At 45.8% G+C, this 14,497-nt stretch overlaps 1 protein-coding gene across 5 annotated transcripts in view; it reads right to left on the bottom strand.

The window, feature by feature from the left end:
* arvcfb (ARVCF delta catenin family member b) overlaps positions 1-14,497 on the bottom strand; it is an 89,321-nt gene that overhangs the window by 6,806 nt on the left and 68,018 nt on the right. For 3 of the 5 annotated variants that reach the window (XM_076150739.1, XM_076150736.1, XM_076150741.1), the window contains 6 exons: positions 5,893-6,020; positions 4,045-4,195; positions 3,760-3,952; positions 2,571-2,682; positions 2,140-2,227; positions 279-332 (listed from right to left, as the gene is read on the bottom strand). In XM_076150739.1, coding sequence (XP_076006854.1) covers positions 279-332; positions 2,140-2,227; positions 2,571-2,682; positions 3,760-3,952; positions 4,045-4,195; positions 5,893-6,020 — 726 coding nt within the window. The remainder of the gene's footprint in view (positions 1-278; positions 333-2,139; positions 2,228-2,570; positions 2,683-3,759; positions 3,953-4,044; positions 4,196-5,892; positions 6,021-14,497) is intronic. The other 2 variants (XM_076150740.1, XM_076150738.1) reach the window with 1 other exon arrangement.

Here is a 14,497-nt window from a genome sequence, read left to right on the forward strand (position 1 = left end):
TTTTAGTCTTTGATTCATTAGTATTATTATAAACTATCACGTAAATAGAAAACACTCATGTGTTTGTTATGTATGGTTTGGTGTTCAGCATGTAACTGAGACCCAGCTTTCAACAAACATCTTGTTAAGAAAGGTGTCCTGCACACAGCACCAAAGAGCTCCAATTCAAGCAGTGACGCCGCAGCAGAGCCGCTCTACTGGACAGCGACAGAGAGACGAGGACAGAGCCACAGAGCTGGTCTCTTGGCTCGGGGCCTTTGTGCAGAATGGGCTCTTACCTGGACCCAGCTCATCCATAGGTATCATATCACCACTGCCACATTTCCTGGAGCCTGAAAAGCATTCATATGCCATTTACAGACTGAGCACGCACACACAAAGGTACATTGAGCCAAAACGCTGCGATGCTTCTCAGCCAGCGACGGGGCAAAGCAGAGCCATGAACGTGCCGCTGTGTACGTGCACGTATGGATGTAACAACAATAAACAAAAGCAGAATTTCTACGCTTTAATTTTGGCTATTAGGCAATTCAATTACATTTCTCAAGATCTTTCTTTATCTTAAGTCATATCTTTAACTATAATTTATACTTTTGTACAGCAGATGGCCAGGGGTTATTAAAATTACATTAAAAGCAACGAAAAGCACTTAAAAGTGTGCTGCTGCTTTTGTTTGGATCTTAGAATTGATGAATTGTTTTCTGTTGGTGACAGTTTATGTTGCGTTCTGTTAAGTTTGTGCTTTGGTCTCCCTTAAAAACAGAATTATTAACATCATTGGGAGATTCCTGGTCACATAAAGATTCATAAATAAACAGAATAATCTCTCTAACTCACAGAACTGCTACCATCAACGAAAACAAGATTTCCAAAACATGTCGTCCTAAAATGGTAGAAGCAAAATTACTTTTTTCACAGTTATTGGCCAATTAAATTCCAAAACTTTTCCTTAACTAACCAAACTTAGTAAAGTAAATGAACCATTAGAGCTATACGTGTGTGTGTGTGTGCTGCAGCTGGACCAATCACAAACCTGTGACACCAACACACACTGAGTCTTCCACGTTTTATCCATAATTCATGCTTCTCAGCAGATAACACGGCCTTATTAAAAATACACTTGTCTGCACTGCGACTTCAACTCCAGCAGCTCCACTCAGCAGATGTTCGCAAAATCAGATCTCATCAGAATTGGGAATTGTAGCCACAATGACTCAGCATGTTTACATGCACTTTAGCACTTTGATTATACTGCAGCAATAAATAGTCTTTTTCAGTCCTTATGGAAACAGATTAAGCACAGTCTCTAATTACAACAAGGGCAAAGACTCAAAGTATTTGCTGCAAACATGAGACGAGATCAGAGCAGATTTACAGGATATGAAACTGCTCGTCCCTTTCAGTTTCTTGCTCGACTTATCAAAGTTATTTTGTGGTAAAACGTCAAGCACATTTCTTCCCAAACATCTGAGTCTAGACATGCAGGAGGACACATGCGGTGACGTTGCTGACTCCTCTGTCAAAGAGATGTTTGCTGTGGGGCCACAGTGTTGCAACACATGTGATGGGTGAGAGGAATGTGGCAAGCACGGTACTCCATCATCAGCCATGAGTGGAAACACACACAAACACACACACAATCACGCTGAGCTGTTGGTAGGTGTGATTAGAGGCGTGTATGGGTGGGGCCTCGTTCAGCAGAGCACCTAGAACTGTTTAACACGATCGTTATGTGATGATGCCCTCAAGCTTCATTTGCAGGCGACACCCTGAATTGAAGCTTAGGGAGGCAGTGGCTCAGTGGGTACATTACATTACATTACATTACGATCATTTGGCAGACGCTTTTATCCAAAGCGACTTACATTATATATTACCACCGAACCCTCAATTGCTCCCCCCTCTGTGAAAGGTGGTAATGTAGTGTAAGTCGCTTTGGATAAAAGCGTCTGCCAAATGATTGTATCGTAATGTAATATGTAATGAAGCTCTCGTGCCTTCACCCTGGTGGTCCTCCACATCTAATCACACACACTTGGCTCTGTAACCAGGCAACACCAACAGAAAACACACACACACGTGCACACACGTGCACACAAGTACACACACACACACACACACACACACACACTGACTGACCTTGGTTCTTCTCCATCAGGGGTAGGGTTGTGTCGTCGTAGCCCGGTTTGCCGTTCTTGGTCGCTTTGGGCGTCACCGTCGCTGTGGGCTGAGGGAGGTTCAAAGAAGCCATGAGGGTCGACTGATAAGTTATGCACCTTGCATATGTAATCTATAAATACCTAACATAATATTGAACACACGATTACAATACCACCTCAGCTCCACTATGAGCTCCCTCCTCATCCTCACCCTGAACCCCTGCTGAAGGAGCTCATTTAAAGTGCTTGCTCATTCTTTCTCACACTACTGAAGAGCTTATGACCATCAGTAAGAGTTGGAAAAAGGATGCATGTGGAGAGCTTACACCAGACTGACTTGGAGTTAATGAGCCTAAACTGATGGTTTCCAGAACTGTGCAGGATCCAGCTCATGTTTGAGGAGCCTCGTACCTGGAAGTGGCTCTTGTTCCAGCCGTCCTTGGTCAGGGCGTTCCTCAGCTCCTTGTAGCTCCACACCATTTGCAGCACGTGGGACGCCGCTTTGGTTTCCCGAGCTGATTGGCTGAGGAGATCAAGGAGGAAATAAATTAGGAAATAACTTGGAGCAGTTAAAGTCGTAAACACCAAACTCCCTGACAAGCAGCGACGCCCCCGCTGTGTGTGTGCGCGAGCGCGATGCCGCTGCTGCAATCAAACACCTATATTCAAAGATGTCGCGTCCCCTGAGTGGCTGCAGGGTGTAGTTTTTAATCCACGTTTCCTTTCATTAGCTACTTCTGAGCCACCGGTTTTAATTACACAGGGGTGGGGTCCTTACTTCAAAGTACGTTAATCCCGAGGGCTGAGAGAAAACACAGCTGTTTGGTCTGTGAATTAAGTGTGTGTGTATTGGTGCGACTATTCATGAGCTCAACACTCAACAGCAGGACCGGGCTCTCCATGTTGATTAAAAGTGTTGGCAGATACATTTTGTAGCGGTCCGTGGTGTCGTCACGCGAGATACATCTTCAAACAAAACCGCCCTCTGCTTTGATGTCTAACTACGATTCATTATCAGGTCGTAGAACTCAAACATTAAGGAAGAAACCAATCACCTCCCTCACCACAACTGCACCAGAAGCACCATCCTATAACAATGCCCTCCACTTCTGAAAGCTCTCTAATTACTCTGTGCGTGTGTGTGTGTGTGTGGAGGCTCAGGCTTGTTAGACTACAGCGGCGTTGCAGCCAAGCTCGGCCCATTAGAGACACATTAGAACATCCTCCATGAATGCTGATGTAAAGGATCCTCATGCAAATCCCACTGAAGGTCGTAATTATTGCACGTATAAAGTTTCTATAGTACAAAGACATTTATGACTCATTTACATAAACACAACAGTAAACTACATCACAAACCCACTGATGTGCACCAACTTTTGGATGTGTGTGGTTGTTTTGAACATATATTGGTGGTCTGAGGCCAATCAAAATTCAGCTTTCTGGGGACATTACTGGATGCATCTCTATGGTCGTTATTCAGAACACACACACACACAAAATTAACTTACGATAGAATGATCAGACTTTTCAGTTATCCTATCATTTCTACCATTCTCATGTTTCTTCCTCGTGGTCATATGTGTAAATAGCGCCTCACCTGGTCCTGTTGATGGCGACCAGCTTCTCGATGGCCTGGGCCTGGATGAGGGATCGGGCGTTCTCGGAGCTGTCAGTGACGATTTCGTGGATGGTGTTGAGGATGGCGACCACGGTGTCCTCCTCCAGGTTCTTGGCCGGCCGCTGCTGGCCGCTGGGCAGGTTGCTCACCAAGTCCCGCATGGCGTAACTTCCTGTGAGGGGGAGAGAGGAGAGGATATTTTATCCTGCTAGGTCTGCATGTAAAACTGTAACTGGGATAAACGTTTGAGTTTGATGCTCGTACCAATCAGGTCCTTGTTGCGGCGGTCGATTGAGAGGTTGCGCAGGGCGATGGCCACAGCTCGGACCACCTTGTCGGAGTCAGAGCGCAGCAGCTCCACCAGGATGGGAAGACCTTTCTCCTTACGCACTGTGGCTCGTATGTAGTTGGACCACTAGAGGGCAGACAAGAGCCACAGTGTGAGGAAGGTCTGGGCTTGTTTGACATTCACTACATTCACTGCTCCTCCCACTGTGGACCAATGCCCAATCTGAGAGGTTCCAATTCAGCTAACTGGAGGAAATTCATCCCTCCATCCATCCCTCCATCCATCCATTCATCCCTTCATCCCGTCTCTATAGTCTCTTATCCTGTGAACTTGTCATAATGACTTTGTTTGCAATAAAATTTGCACACTACAAATAACTTATGAATAAAAGTAATTTAGCTGCTGCTGCTGATGACTTGACTTAAGTATCAAAGTCTTTGTTTTGGATTTTAAAGTAAAATAACATATTTTTCCTCATTTTGGCACTGTGACTTCATGCTTGTAACATTTCACATTTTTTCTTTATATTTCACAGCTCACTCTTTCACCCGCTCCCTCACTCACTCTCTCTCTCTCCCTCACTCTCTCTCTCACTCACTCACTCTCTCACCCCTGAGGCCTAACTAATTCACAATATTACACCGTGGAGCTCTAAAATTGAAATGTGTTGTAATTTGTCTCAATTTGAACATCACTCGTTTTTTTCCTTCTCATTTTTTGGTAGCATGAAACATTAAGTCGGACATTAAACGGGTTTCTCCTCTGAGCAGCGATCCCCCCCCAGAGACGTCATTAACCAGGAGGCAGGCGCTGGATGGAGCACAACCACCAGGTGGCAGTAGTGACCCTTACAAAATGTTAGAGGAGGATTTCAATAAGACCCCCCCATATTTTGTCCAGTAACCATAGGATGGCGTGATAGGTTTGCGCCCCCCACAGGTCCCGATCCCGGCGAGGAATCCTGATCTGCTCCATCAGAGAGAGGATTCCGTTTCAAAACACCGACCCTTGCTGGAAAATCATTACTGCTGAATTATTCACAACTCCAGGCTGGATTTTCCATTGATTTGAAACCAAAATCATCATGCAGTATTTGAGGTAACCATGATGAATTTAGCATGCGTGTATCACCGCCATGCAGCGTGAATGAAGAGGGCCGCACCTGAATGCAGAGCAGCGGAGGACGGGTTCACTGTCTGACACATGGCCGTGATGATGATGGGCTGAATGCAGGCAGATAACTGAATAACATCAATGAAACCTCTCGCCTGGAGTCTAATGTGCAAACTGACATCGGACAACGACCATTTCCTGTTGATAATCCACTCCAGCCTGCGAGTCAGGCAGCTCTAATTAGAATAAATGGCCGACCCAGACAATACAAGATGTTATCATCAGAGGCCAACATCATCCAGACTTGATGAATGAACATACGGTGTCTTTGTGTCCCTGCTGCTGCCCTCTGGTACTTACTGTACATATAATGGAAGTTTGTGGCACTTTAATAGGGACGAGAACCACTTGTGCCAGGAGGGAAAAATACAACGTTTACCCTGTCTGCATATTTCATGTCCTGAGGAGCTCATTCTGGCAGTCAGCAGCATGTATAATATACTGCTCTTTTCAGGAGAACCGCAGTAATAAATCTGGAACAATCACAGTGAAGATTGTTCAGGAAGTCTTAATTTAGCAGCAGAAACTTTGTAGAGCCTCCAGCAGAGCACCGAGCTCCCCTCACCCGGGAACAGAGCATCACAGGCTGCATGAACAGAGAGGCAGAGCAAACAGAGCTGCTTCACCTGCAGCTTAACCACAACACTCACCGTCCACTGTCCAGCACTGAGGTTCTGCAGGGCCCCTGCAGCAGCCTCCAAGGTGTTGTAGTTCTGGCTCTCTGTCAGCAGAGATAGGTAGAGCCTCACCACCTCCGGCTGATACAGCAGCTCAAAGCCTGAAGGGAAACACAACACACACACACAAGCACGGTTAAACTCTCTGGCAAGATGGACAGGCCAATTAGAGCGAGTGAGGTAGTGGCAGTACAGTATTGAGGTTTATCTTGGACCGCTGGGAATCTTCTTTAGGAAAACAGGCTTGAGTTTATTATCACACACACACACACACACACACACACACACACACACACACATACCATCTGCTGCCAGCCATCAACAAATCCCACTGATATAAGGATTTCACTTCCTTTCCCATGCTTTCATTAAAATCATGGACACTGACACCATGGGACATCAGAAGTTAGTGTGACTCTATTTGCTGCTGGAGTTTTTCATGTGACAGAGGAAGATTTTCACAGTCAGTTCTTCCTACTTTTTTAAAAAATTATTTGCTCTTTACTCTGTGGTAGAATCGTTACCTGATTGAAGAGTTCATTGAAAATGCATCAATTGTACAAATCAGACTTTGATCATTTGTTATTGTTTTTCCTTCATTTTGTGTTCTATGTGCTGTAATGTAGTGTTTCATTGGTTTACCTATCATATCATTAAACTACTGCAGTAAAACTTCAGCAGTACACCTGAGAAGGACGTGAGAAGGAGAGCGAGTTAATCTAACCGCCCCCAGTGTTTGACAGGGAGTTTTATCTCACTGAGGCTTTAACACATTCCACAGCCGTCGATCACCGGGTCTCCTCTGATGGAAACCTAATGACTTTATCAGCTATTAGACGGCACAGACACACAAACGTATCCAATCACATCCAATGGCAGACGCAAACCATTCTATTTAAAGCGGTAGGACGTTTGTTCTCTCAAGGTCACATCTCAGGATCAGACGTTTTTTACGAAGGGAGAAACAACACAACAGTTCACTGTGCGAGGGAGATTAGGTCTGACAACAACAATTCATTAATGCTTTGTGCTGAGAGAGAGAGAGAGAGAGAGAGAGAGAGAGAGAGGGAGGGCACGAGGGAGAGAGAGACAGAGAGACAGAGAGACAGGGGCGGGAAGGGAAAGAGAGAGAGGAATCACAGGAAAGCATTGATTGATTCTTCCTCCTCTGATTCCCCTTGTGGTGAATGTTGGTATTTTTGGGGGTTTCTTTCAATCAGTTTCTGGTTTCCAATCAGCGCAAACTGAGAGTAACTGAGAGCTAATTCTACAGAAATGGATGGATGGATGGATCGACACACAGGTGAGTTATAGCAAAACATTGTGCTTAAAGTGTCGGGAATCAAAAACAAAAACAAAGTGAGGTGATTGTGGTCCTGCAGGAGGAGAAACTGCAGCTGCAGACCTCAGCAGTGCCGACCACAAATAAGCCGAAACTGTGAAAGTGCTGGATAAAGACGACATACTGCCTCTGCAGTATACAGCATACAGCAGAACGTTCACATCCGTCTATCCCTCCAGGCTCAAATTAAAGAAAATAACCCAGTGTGTCTGCTCATGTCATCCCAGGCCAGAATTTGCTGGGTTCTATTTGAAACCCCTGCATTATGTGGGCAGGGATATATAGGAGCCTCATTTGACGGATGCTTGAGGGCTGATGCCGCCCTCAGCCCGTCTCTGCCTGGAGAAGAAGAGAATTAGTTGTAATATGACAGAGACTTGCATAAAGTAATAAAACTAAACTTCCACGAGGGAAGTGAAACAGTAAAGCAGCTGATACAGGAGAGAAACACGCACACGTCAAATTAACAGTTACACCTCTGAATCCACATCTCACACTCGTAATTTGCAGAGAGCGTAAGCACATTCCAAGCTACGTAGTCGTTCACGCCCCAAAGATGGATTTCATTCCAGCAGGACTCTTACTGTATCTGACCCAATGACACCAAAACAAACGTCCATTGTGGCTTTTAAGATGTTCCTACAAGTTAACTGTCACTTAACAGACACATTTTGCTGATTTCTGCGTCAACATGTGGTCTGCAGATGACCCAAAACTATGTTACCATGGCAGCATGAACCAACTCCAAGGATTCGCCTGAGCCCCTATCGTGATTCTCATCCAGTTTCGTCCATTTCCTAAACCTTTTCGTGTTAATTTTTTTCCCCTTCACTTTTCCCGGCCTGGAGAGCAACATTTGGGACTCTATAAAGGTTCTAGACCTATTTTGAGATATAGGGCTTTGAAGTTTTGCCCCACTCCCCTACTGACCTCTTATGTAGACAGATATCAAACCTGTAAATTTGAAAAATTCAACAATAACCTCACAAGACCATTGAGTTTATTTCACATTTTCGACCAAAATCCCACAAAGAACTGTACAAAGCTGTCACAATCTTCTTATTTCCATGAGCGTATGAACCCTGAACGTGGGAGTAAGAGGCACTGCCAGTTCTTGAATGCCTCACGTGCGCCTCGGTGCACAGGAGTGGAAACATGAATCATATCAATAGTTTTGCTGTGGGGCGACTGGGCCAAAGCAGACACTCAGCAACATTCTGAAGCGCTCCTCATATTTCTGAGGCCTACTGGGTGCAAACTCAGCAAGCAGGAGGGAAAGCAGCTCGCCGCTCGCAGTGCGCAGGCGGATCTGTTGACACACACTTCATCTCCAAGGCAGATTCTCTCCCTCTCTTTCACCAAATGTCAGCTGCACTCCCCCCGCTGTCACCCCGCTGGCTTGAACGTGACGCTGCCATTCGGGACGGCTTTTTTCTAGAGATACGATCTGAAAATCCACATTTCCTCCCCTTGCAATTTCTGGGGTTTTGGTTTGGCAGCCGGCTGGAGCGACTTATGAAATTGCTGTTTTACAAACGAAGGACTTGGGACTGAATGAGATAGAGGATGAAAATAGACCTTTAAACTAATTCCTTTATCCCGTGTGGAATTTGTCACCACAGAGCCAAAGCTCGCACTCAGTCAGAAGGTTTATGGGCTCTCAGGCTTTATTTGTCTTTAACGCAATTAAGGCAACAATGCAAGCATGACGTATGCATTGAATTATCTGGAATTACTATAAATGGAATTATGGTTTAACGTTCATCGTCACTCAGCTAGAAATTGTCTTAATGAATCACTTAAATCGGTTTTAAAGTGATGTGTCAGAGTTCTTACAAAGGTTAATAATCTAATAGGCGTACGATCAAAGTTTTCACGTCCATTATGTGGCGCTTCATGTGCCTCTGTGTCTGCTGTCGGTGTCATTCAGCTGCTGTTTGCCGCCGGGCGTGTGAGCTGTCGGCTTGTTTGGCAGAATTACAATTCATAGGGTGAGATGAGCTGTCAGTGCCATGTGACCTCGGCCCCCCGATCGCTGACAGCCTGCAGACATAATGAGAGTGTATGTAAGTATACACACACACACACACACACACACACACACACACACTGGAGCCACTGCTCTCTTTCTATCCCTCTTTTTTTTTTTGCGTTTTCAGCTTGTTTATTATTTGGTCCATTCTTTGTGTCACAACAGTTTTCTCCAGCTCAAATCGAATTTCCTCGTATATATTTCAGCTTTTCTTTGCAAAGTCTCCAACTTGTGAAAATGCTGCTTCTTGCTGCTGCTGCTTGTTTCACCATGACGATTCATGTAAACAACTGGCACCTCCTCAGTCTCCAGTCGCCCTTCATGCCAAGGACGGAAAGTTTGTGGTGCACAGACGTCGGCAGGGGAACGATACAGAGAAACAACAGTGTTTCTGCGCTACCAGCCCAGAGAAGCGACTTTCATCAAATCCTCCAACAAGCAACAGGTGTGTTCATCTAAGCAAGATCTCTGAGGAAACAGACCAGAGCAGGAAGAGGAGGAAACTAAGCACAGCTGGCACACTGGAGGACCAGGATTGAGAATCACTGAGCTATGATGAACGATCTATGCAGGCACACACTCCCACACACACATATAAGGCACACACATACAAACCATCCAACCACCTCCAACCATACAACACCATAAATACCAAATCAAAAAGAGCCTGTTAAAAGTCTGTTAATGAGTTCTTTAGGCCTCCTTGGAGCTTCCTACCCGATACTGCGGTGCGCGCACAACACACACACACACACACTCACACAGTTTAGGAGAGCCAAACTCTTCCCACCCAGCCTGAGGCGAAGCTGGATTAGAGGCTGGGGGCGTCGCCGAGTAGAGAAACTGGGTCACAAACAAAGTTGCGCTCAGGTAATTGAGCGACGCAGAGTTCTGGGCGACAGACTCATCCATTCACTGGGTTCAAGTGGCTTTGCTCCTGGCTGCAATTAAAGTCGAGATGTAGCCGCGTGACACACGGGAGAGGACACAGGCACAGGCACAGGCACAGAGACACACACACACACACACTCGTTTCTCTCAGCCATCTCCCTTCCTCTAAATACACAACACTGCAATATTCACACACACACACCCTGGTCCAGGCATGTCTAAGATGCCTGGGGAGGCAGTGGCTCAGTGGGTAGAGCTTCCGCTTGGGAACCGGAGGGTTGCCGGTTCGAGCCCCTGCCGAGGTGCCCCTGAGCAAGGCACTGAACTCTCAATTGCTCCCCCCTCTGCAAAGGGTGGTAAATGTAATGTAAGTCGCTTTGGATAACAACGTCAGCCAAATGATCGTAATGTAATGTAATGTAAGATGATGTTTATCAATCGCGTGCATGTGTCTGTGTGTGTGTGTGTGTTCAGGTATCACCGTGCTGCTACACAAGTTCTTATCCGGCTACGTTTTTCTACTCCATTTCGACTCAACACGCCTGTCAAACTGGCACGGGAGAGCAACCCGATGCCTTCTTTCACTGAAGAGAAGAAGGTGTCTGTCCATTCATCCATCCATCTATTCATATGTTTTCCTGTGACTTTATGATCACAGGACTTTTTCTGAACATGCTCCTGGTGATATAGTCACTGTTCTCATTGTAAGTCACTCCAGACATTGTGGGTTCGATGCCTGAAAGGCAGGAACACAGCACTGCTCAAGGAGTAATAGAGGAGAGACCACAGGGTCACATTCCTGGCCTCTGAGACGCTGCACAAATAAATGAGGCCATTTTCATGGGAAAGACCCAAGACGTGACGTCTGGGGTCTCATTCCACATCTGAAACTGGTGCACATTTAACCCTGGCAGCAGCCTGTTTGTGTAAGTGTCTTTTTAATGTAAATACGTGCAGGCACATGGGAGAGCAGCATTGTGCTAATGAAGGCAGAGCCGCCACAAGGTAACGACCAAAACACCACATCATTAAAAGTGTTTGCCGATGGTTCCAACTCTGCCGTGTTCATTAAAAACCAAGAGGTGAGCGGTGGTGCAGCGTAAACACAACAACCAAACTGGCAGAGTTGGGTGGAGCTTACAGAGCTCACTTATCAGCCGCATGCTGACTGGAGATCAGGTCAAGTGCCAGTGTTCACATGTTTACAGGGGGATGTTGACGGATAAAGCAAAAAACAAATACAACATATGCTCTTAATGCACCAGGGATCTGAAGATGTGTCAACAAACACATTCACAACTGATCAAATAAATAAAGCAGCAACCAATGATTGTTTCCATGATCAATTAAGCCTCTATACCTAAACCAAACTGCTCCTAAAGTCAGAGTGAGTTTTTGCAGCCGTGGTCCTTCCAACATAGTCAGTCAGTTGTCAGACAGTGTAAACAGTGTTAGAGGAAGTGATGTGAACTGCAGGCTGAGTGCTGTGCTCAGTGTGGAGACATTTCAATTTAATTAGCATTGCAGAGATGAATTTAAATGTCAGATGTGAATGTAATCAGGCCTGGAAACTAGACGTCTGCTAATGTTGAGCGTAAATCACAGAGAAATACAACAACGACTTTCAGATTGCTGCTCAGTGTAACGTTGACACACACACACACACACACACACACACACACACACACACACACACACACACACACACACACACACACACACACACACACACACACACACACACACTGTTTGTCGTTTGGCTTGACTCTTTACTTTATCTGTAGCCTTGCTAGGCACTCGGCTATGCCTGGACACATAGAGTCTCTATATGAAGTCTCTATGACTTTCTGACCACTACATCCAGATCCTACTGATCCAGATCCTACTGATCCAGATCCTACTGATCCAGATCCTGCTGATCCAGATCCAGATCACTCTAATCAAGATCCTGACAATCCAGATCCTGCTGATCTAGATGCAATGGCAGTGAGGGGTTTGGGTTGTAGGCTTGTTTGTTCCATCTTTAGTCTGTAGTGCTAACCTGGTGTTGTGGTACAGGATAAACAGTCTGAATGGATGGCCTTGAAATTATGCTTAAAAGATTTAAAAACTGTTTTGCATGTTGTAATGGGAGAATGTGAGGTTGACGGTCGCATTCCAGTTCCATCCACAACTTCCCCAGCTGACTTGGCATGAACCGGTGCCAAAGCAGAGTGCACTGGGCCAGGCTGCAAAGGCCATTCACCTTCAGGTCACCCATTCAGATGAGCAGGGTCCACAAGTCAAAGCTTCTTTCTCAGCTCTGGTTCTGCTTCGGACTGGCCCGTCTCCTGACAGCCCCCGGCCTTGCAGCATTAGCATACCCACGCGGCGGTTGGCCTTATTTTGTTGGGAGTTGACAAAGGGGGGAAGATGGTGGCAAGAGGCCCATCTCTTGGACAGATACCCATCAGCTTTGGGCCACAAAGATGTCCTGGTGTGACGGTTCGCTTGCAGAGACGATTTGAAAGCGGCTGGGAGAGCAAGAGGGGGAGCGAGGGAGTGGAAGGAGCTTCTCTTTCTCCCTCTCCATCCTTGCCATTTAACCACAGGGTTTCTGTTCCAGCAGCCACCAACATCCTGGTCCTCGGAAGCTCGTTTCCTACCACTTAGCACAATACAACTCTTTTCAGAAAGCCGCCTCTGCTGTGACAGGGGAGCACTTCCTGTTTCCTCTGTTGATAGGTCAGTAAATTCCTGCTGTGGGCTTTCAGACGCAGCAAAAACATGTTGACTTACTGACGCCAAACTTCTCACCAAGTCTGAATCTTAACAAAGTCCGTCGGATATCCTCTATCGGTCTCCAACTCCTGAACTTTGGATGAAAACACAGAGCCGGCGGGCCTTCGACTCTTGAGCCACTTCTATTAGGTTTTCCGTGTCTAAACCAAGAATGTGCCTCGCAGTCATCCGGCCTCTCGCAGGATCTGCGGCGGTAATTCTCTGGTTGTTTGTTTCCAATGTTCCTCCTGCTAATGTAATAGTGTTTCAGAGGCCTGGGGTGAAGGATCTCCATCAGGTTATTTCCCCTCGGATGAAAACGATATTCACTTGATGTGTCACTTGTGCTGCGTAAAGCCTTTTGAAAAAGCGTTTCATAACACCAGGTCGCCAGTTTAATATCACATCCCATTTAAACACAGTGAGGATCACCTGTGAGCACACACAGGGTACATGTGAGTGATTAAATACTTCCAGGTTACCACTTGCAAATGTTGACAAAATGCTCCAACTTATTTAAAACAACCTCAGTAGCAAAGTATTTACTTTTTGTGCTTTTTTTCTGAAAATGGCCTGAGAAAACACATTTTGCTGCTTCTGGTTCGCTTCCATCCTAATAATGTGCAACGTTTGAAGAACACGGCACAGCATTTACATGCTTACTTTACCCTTTGTGTCGACATTTGTGAGATATTACCGATAATAACAGCAGCTACGTTGACAAAACATTTAGCTCCAAAAATCACCCAGTTAGTGACCTAGTTTGGAAGTTAATTTCTCCCAAATCATTAAATATAGAAAATATCACGTTGGGGTCAGAACTACACGAGCCATGTGAGATTTAATCCAATACCCAACTCGGGAAGAGATGCAGAGAAGAAGCTATGTGATGAAGAACACTAAGGCCTTATACTGCATACATCTTCACTTTACAGCACATGCCTCAGTCACTGATTCAGATCATGAGTTTGTGCAAAGATGAAAGGCCCTATGCACACACACACACACACACACACACACACACACACACACACACACACACACACACACACACACACACACACACACACACGTAGAGAGAGACACACACACAGAGACACCTATCTCAACCAATAGGGGGATGGATGTTATTACAGTGGCTGCAGATCGAGAAAAGATACACAGGAGCCTTCTGGTCTTGAACACAAAAAAAACGAACACACTGGCAGCATTAGTACCTTGCTCGACATGAGCAAAAGAGAGATAAAGAGAGATTCGGAGCTGGTAGAGGTAGGGTTGCTATGGAAACCCATCTTGATTGCCACTAACAAACTGCTCGTTTGATTGCCATTCGTGGGCCAGCGACAGCTAAACGAGGAAGAATCCACTCTGCCGTCCAGTCTGTGTTTGACATAACATGGCAATGAGTTTAGTGTCTTGCTCAGGAGCACTTCAGCTGCCACCTCCCATAGTTTCATTGCAATCGGCTAAAACGCTGAAACCCCAGAGGCTAAAATGACCTGCCAGGTCCTACTGGTTCCCAATGTGAGATTAACAGCCGAAGCTCCCTCAGA

This window comes from Genypterus blacodes, unplaced genomic scaffold (assembly GCF_046128005.1).
Source record: "Genypterus blacodes isolate CSIRO-AG114 ecotype Tasmania unplaced genomic scaffold, CSIRO-AGI_Gbla_v1 ptg000053l_1, whole genome shotgun sequence".
Taxonomy (NCBI): Eukaryota; Metazoa; Chordata; class Actinopteri; order Ophidiiformes; family Ophidiidae; genus Genypterus; species Genypterus blacodes.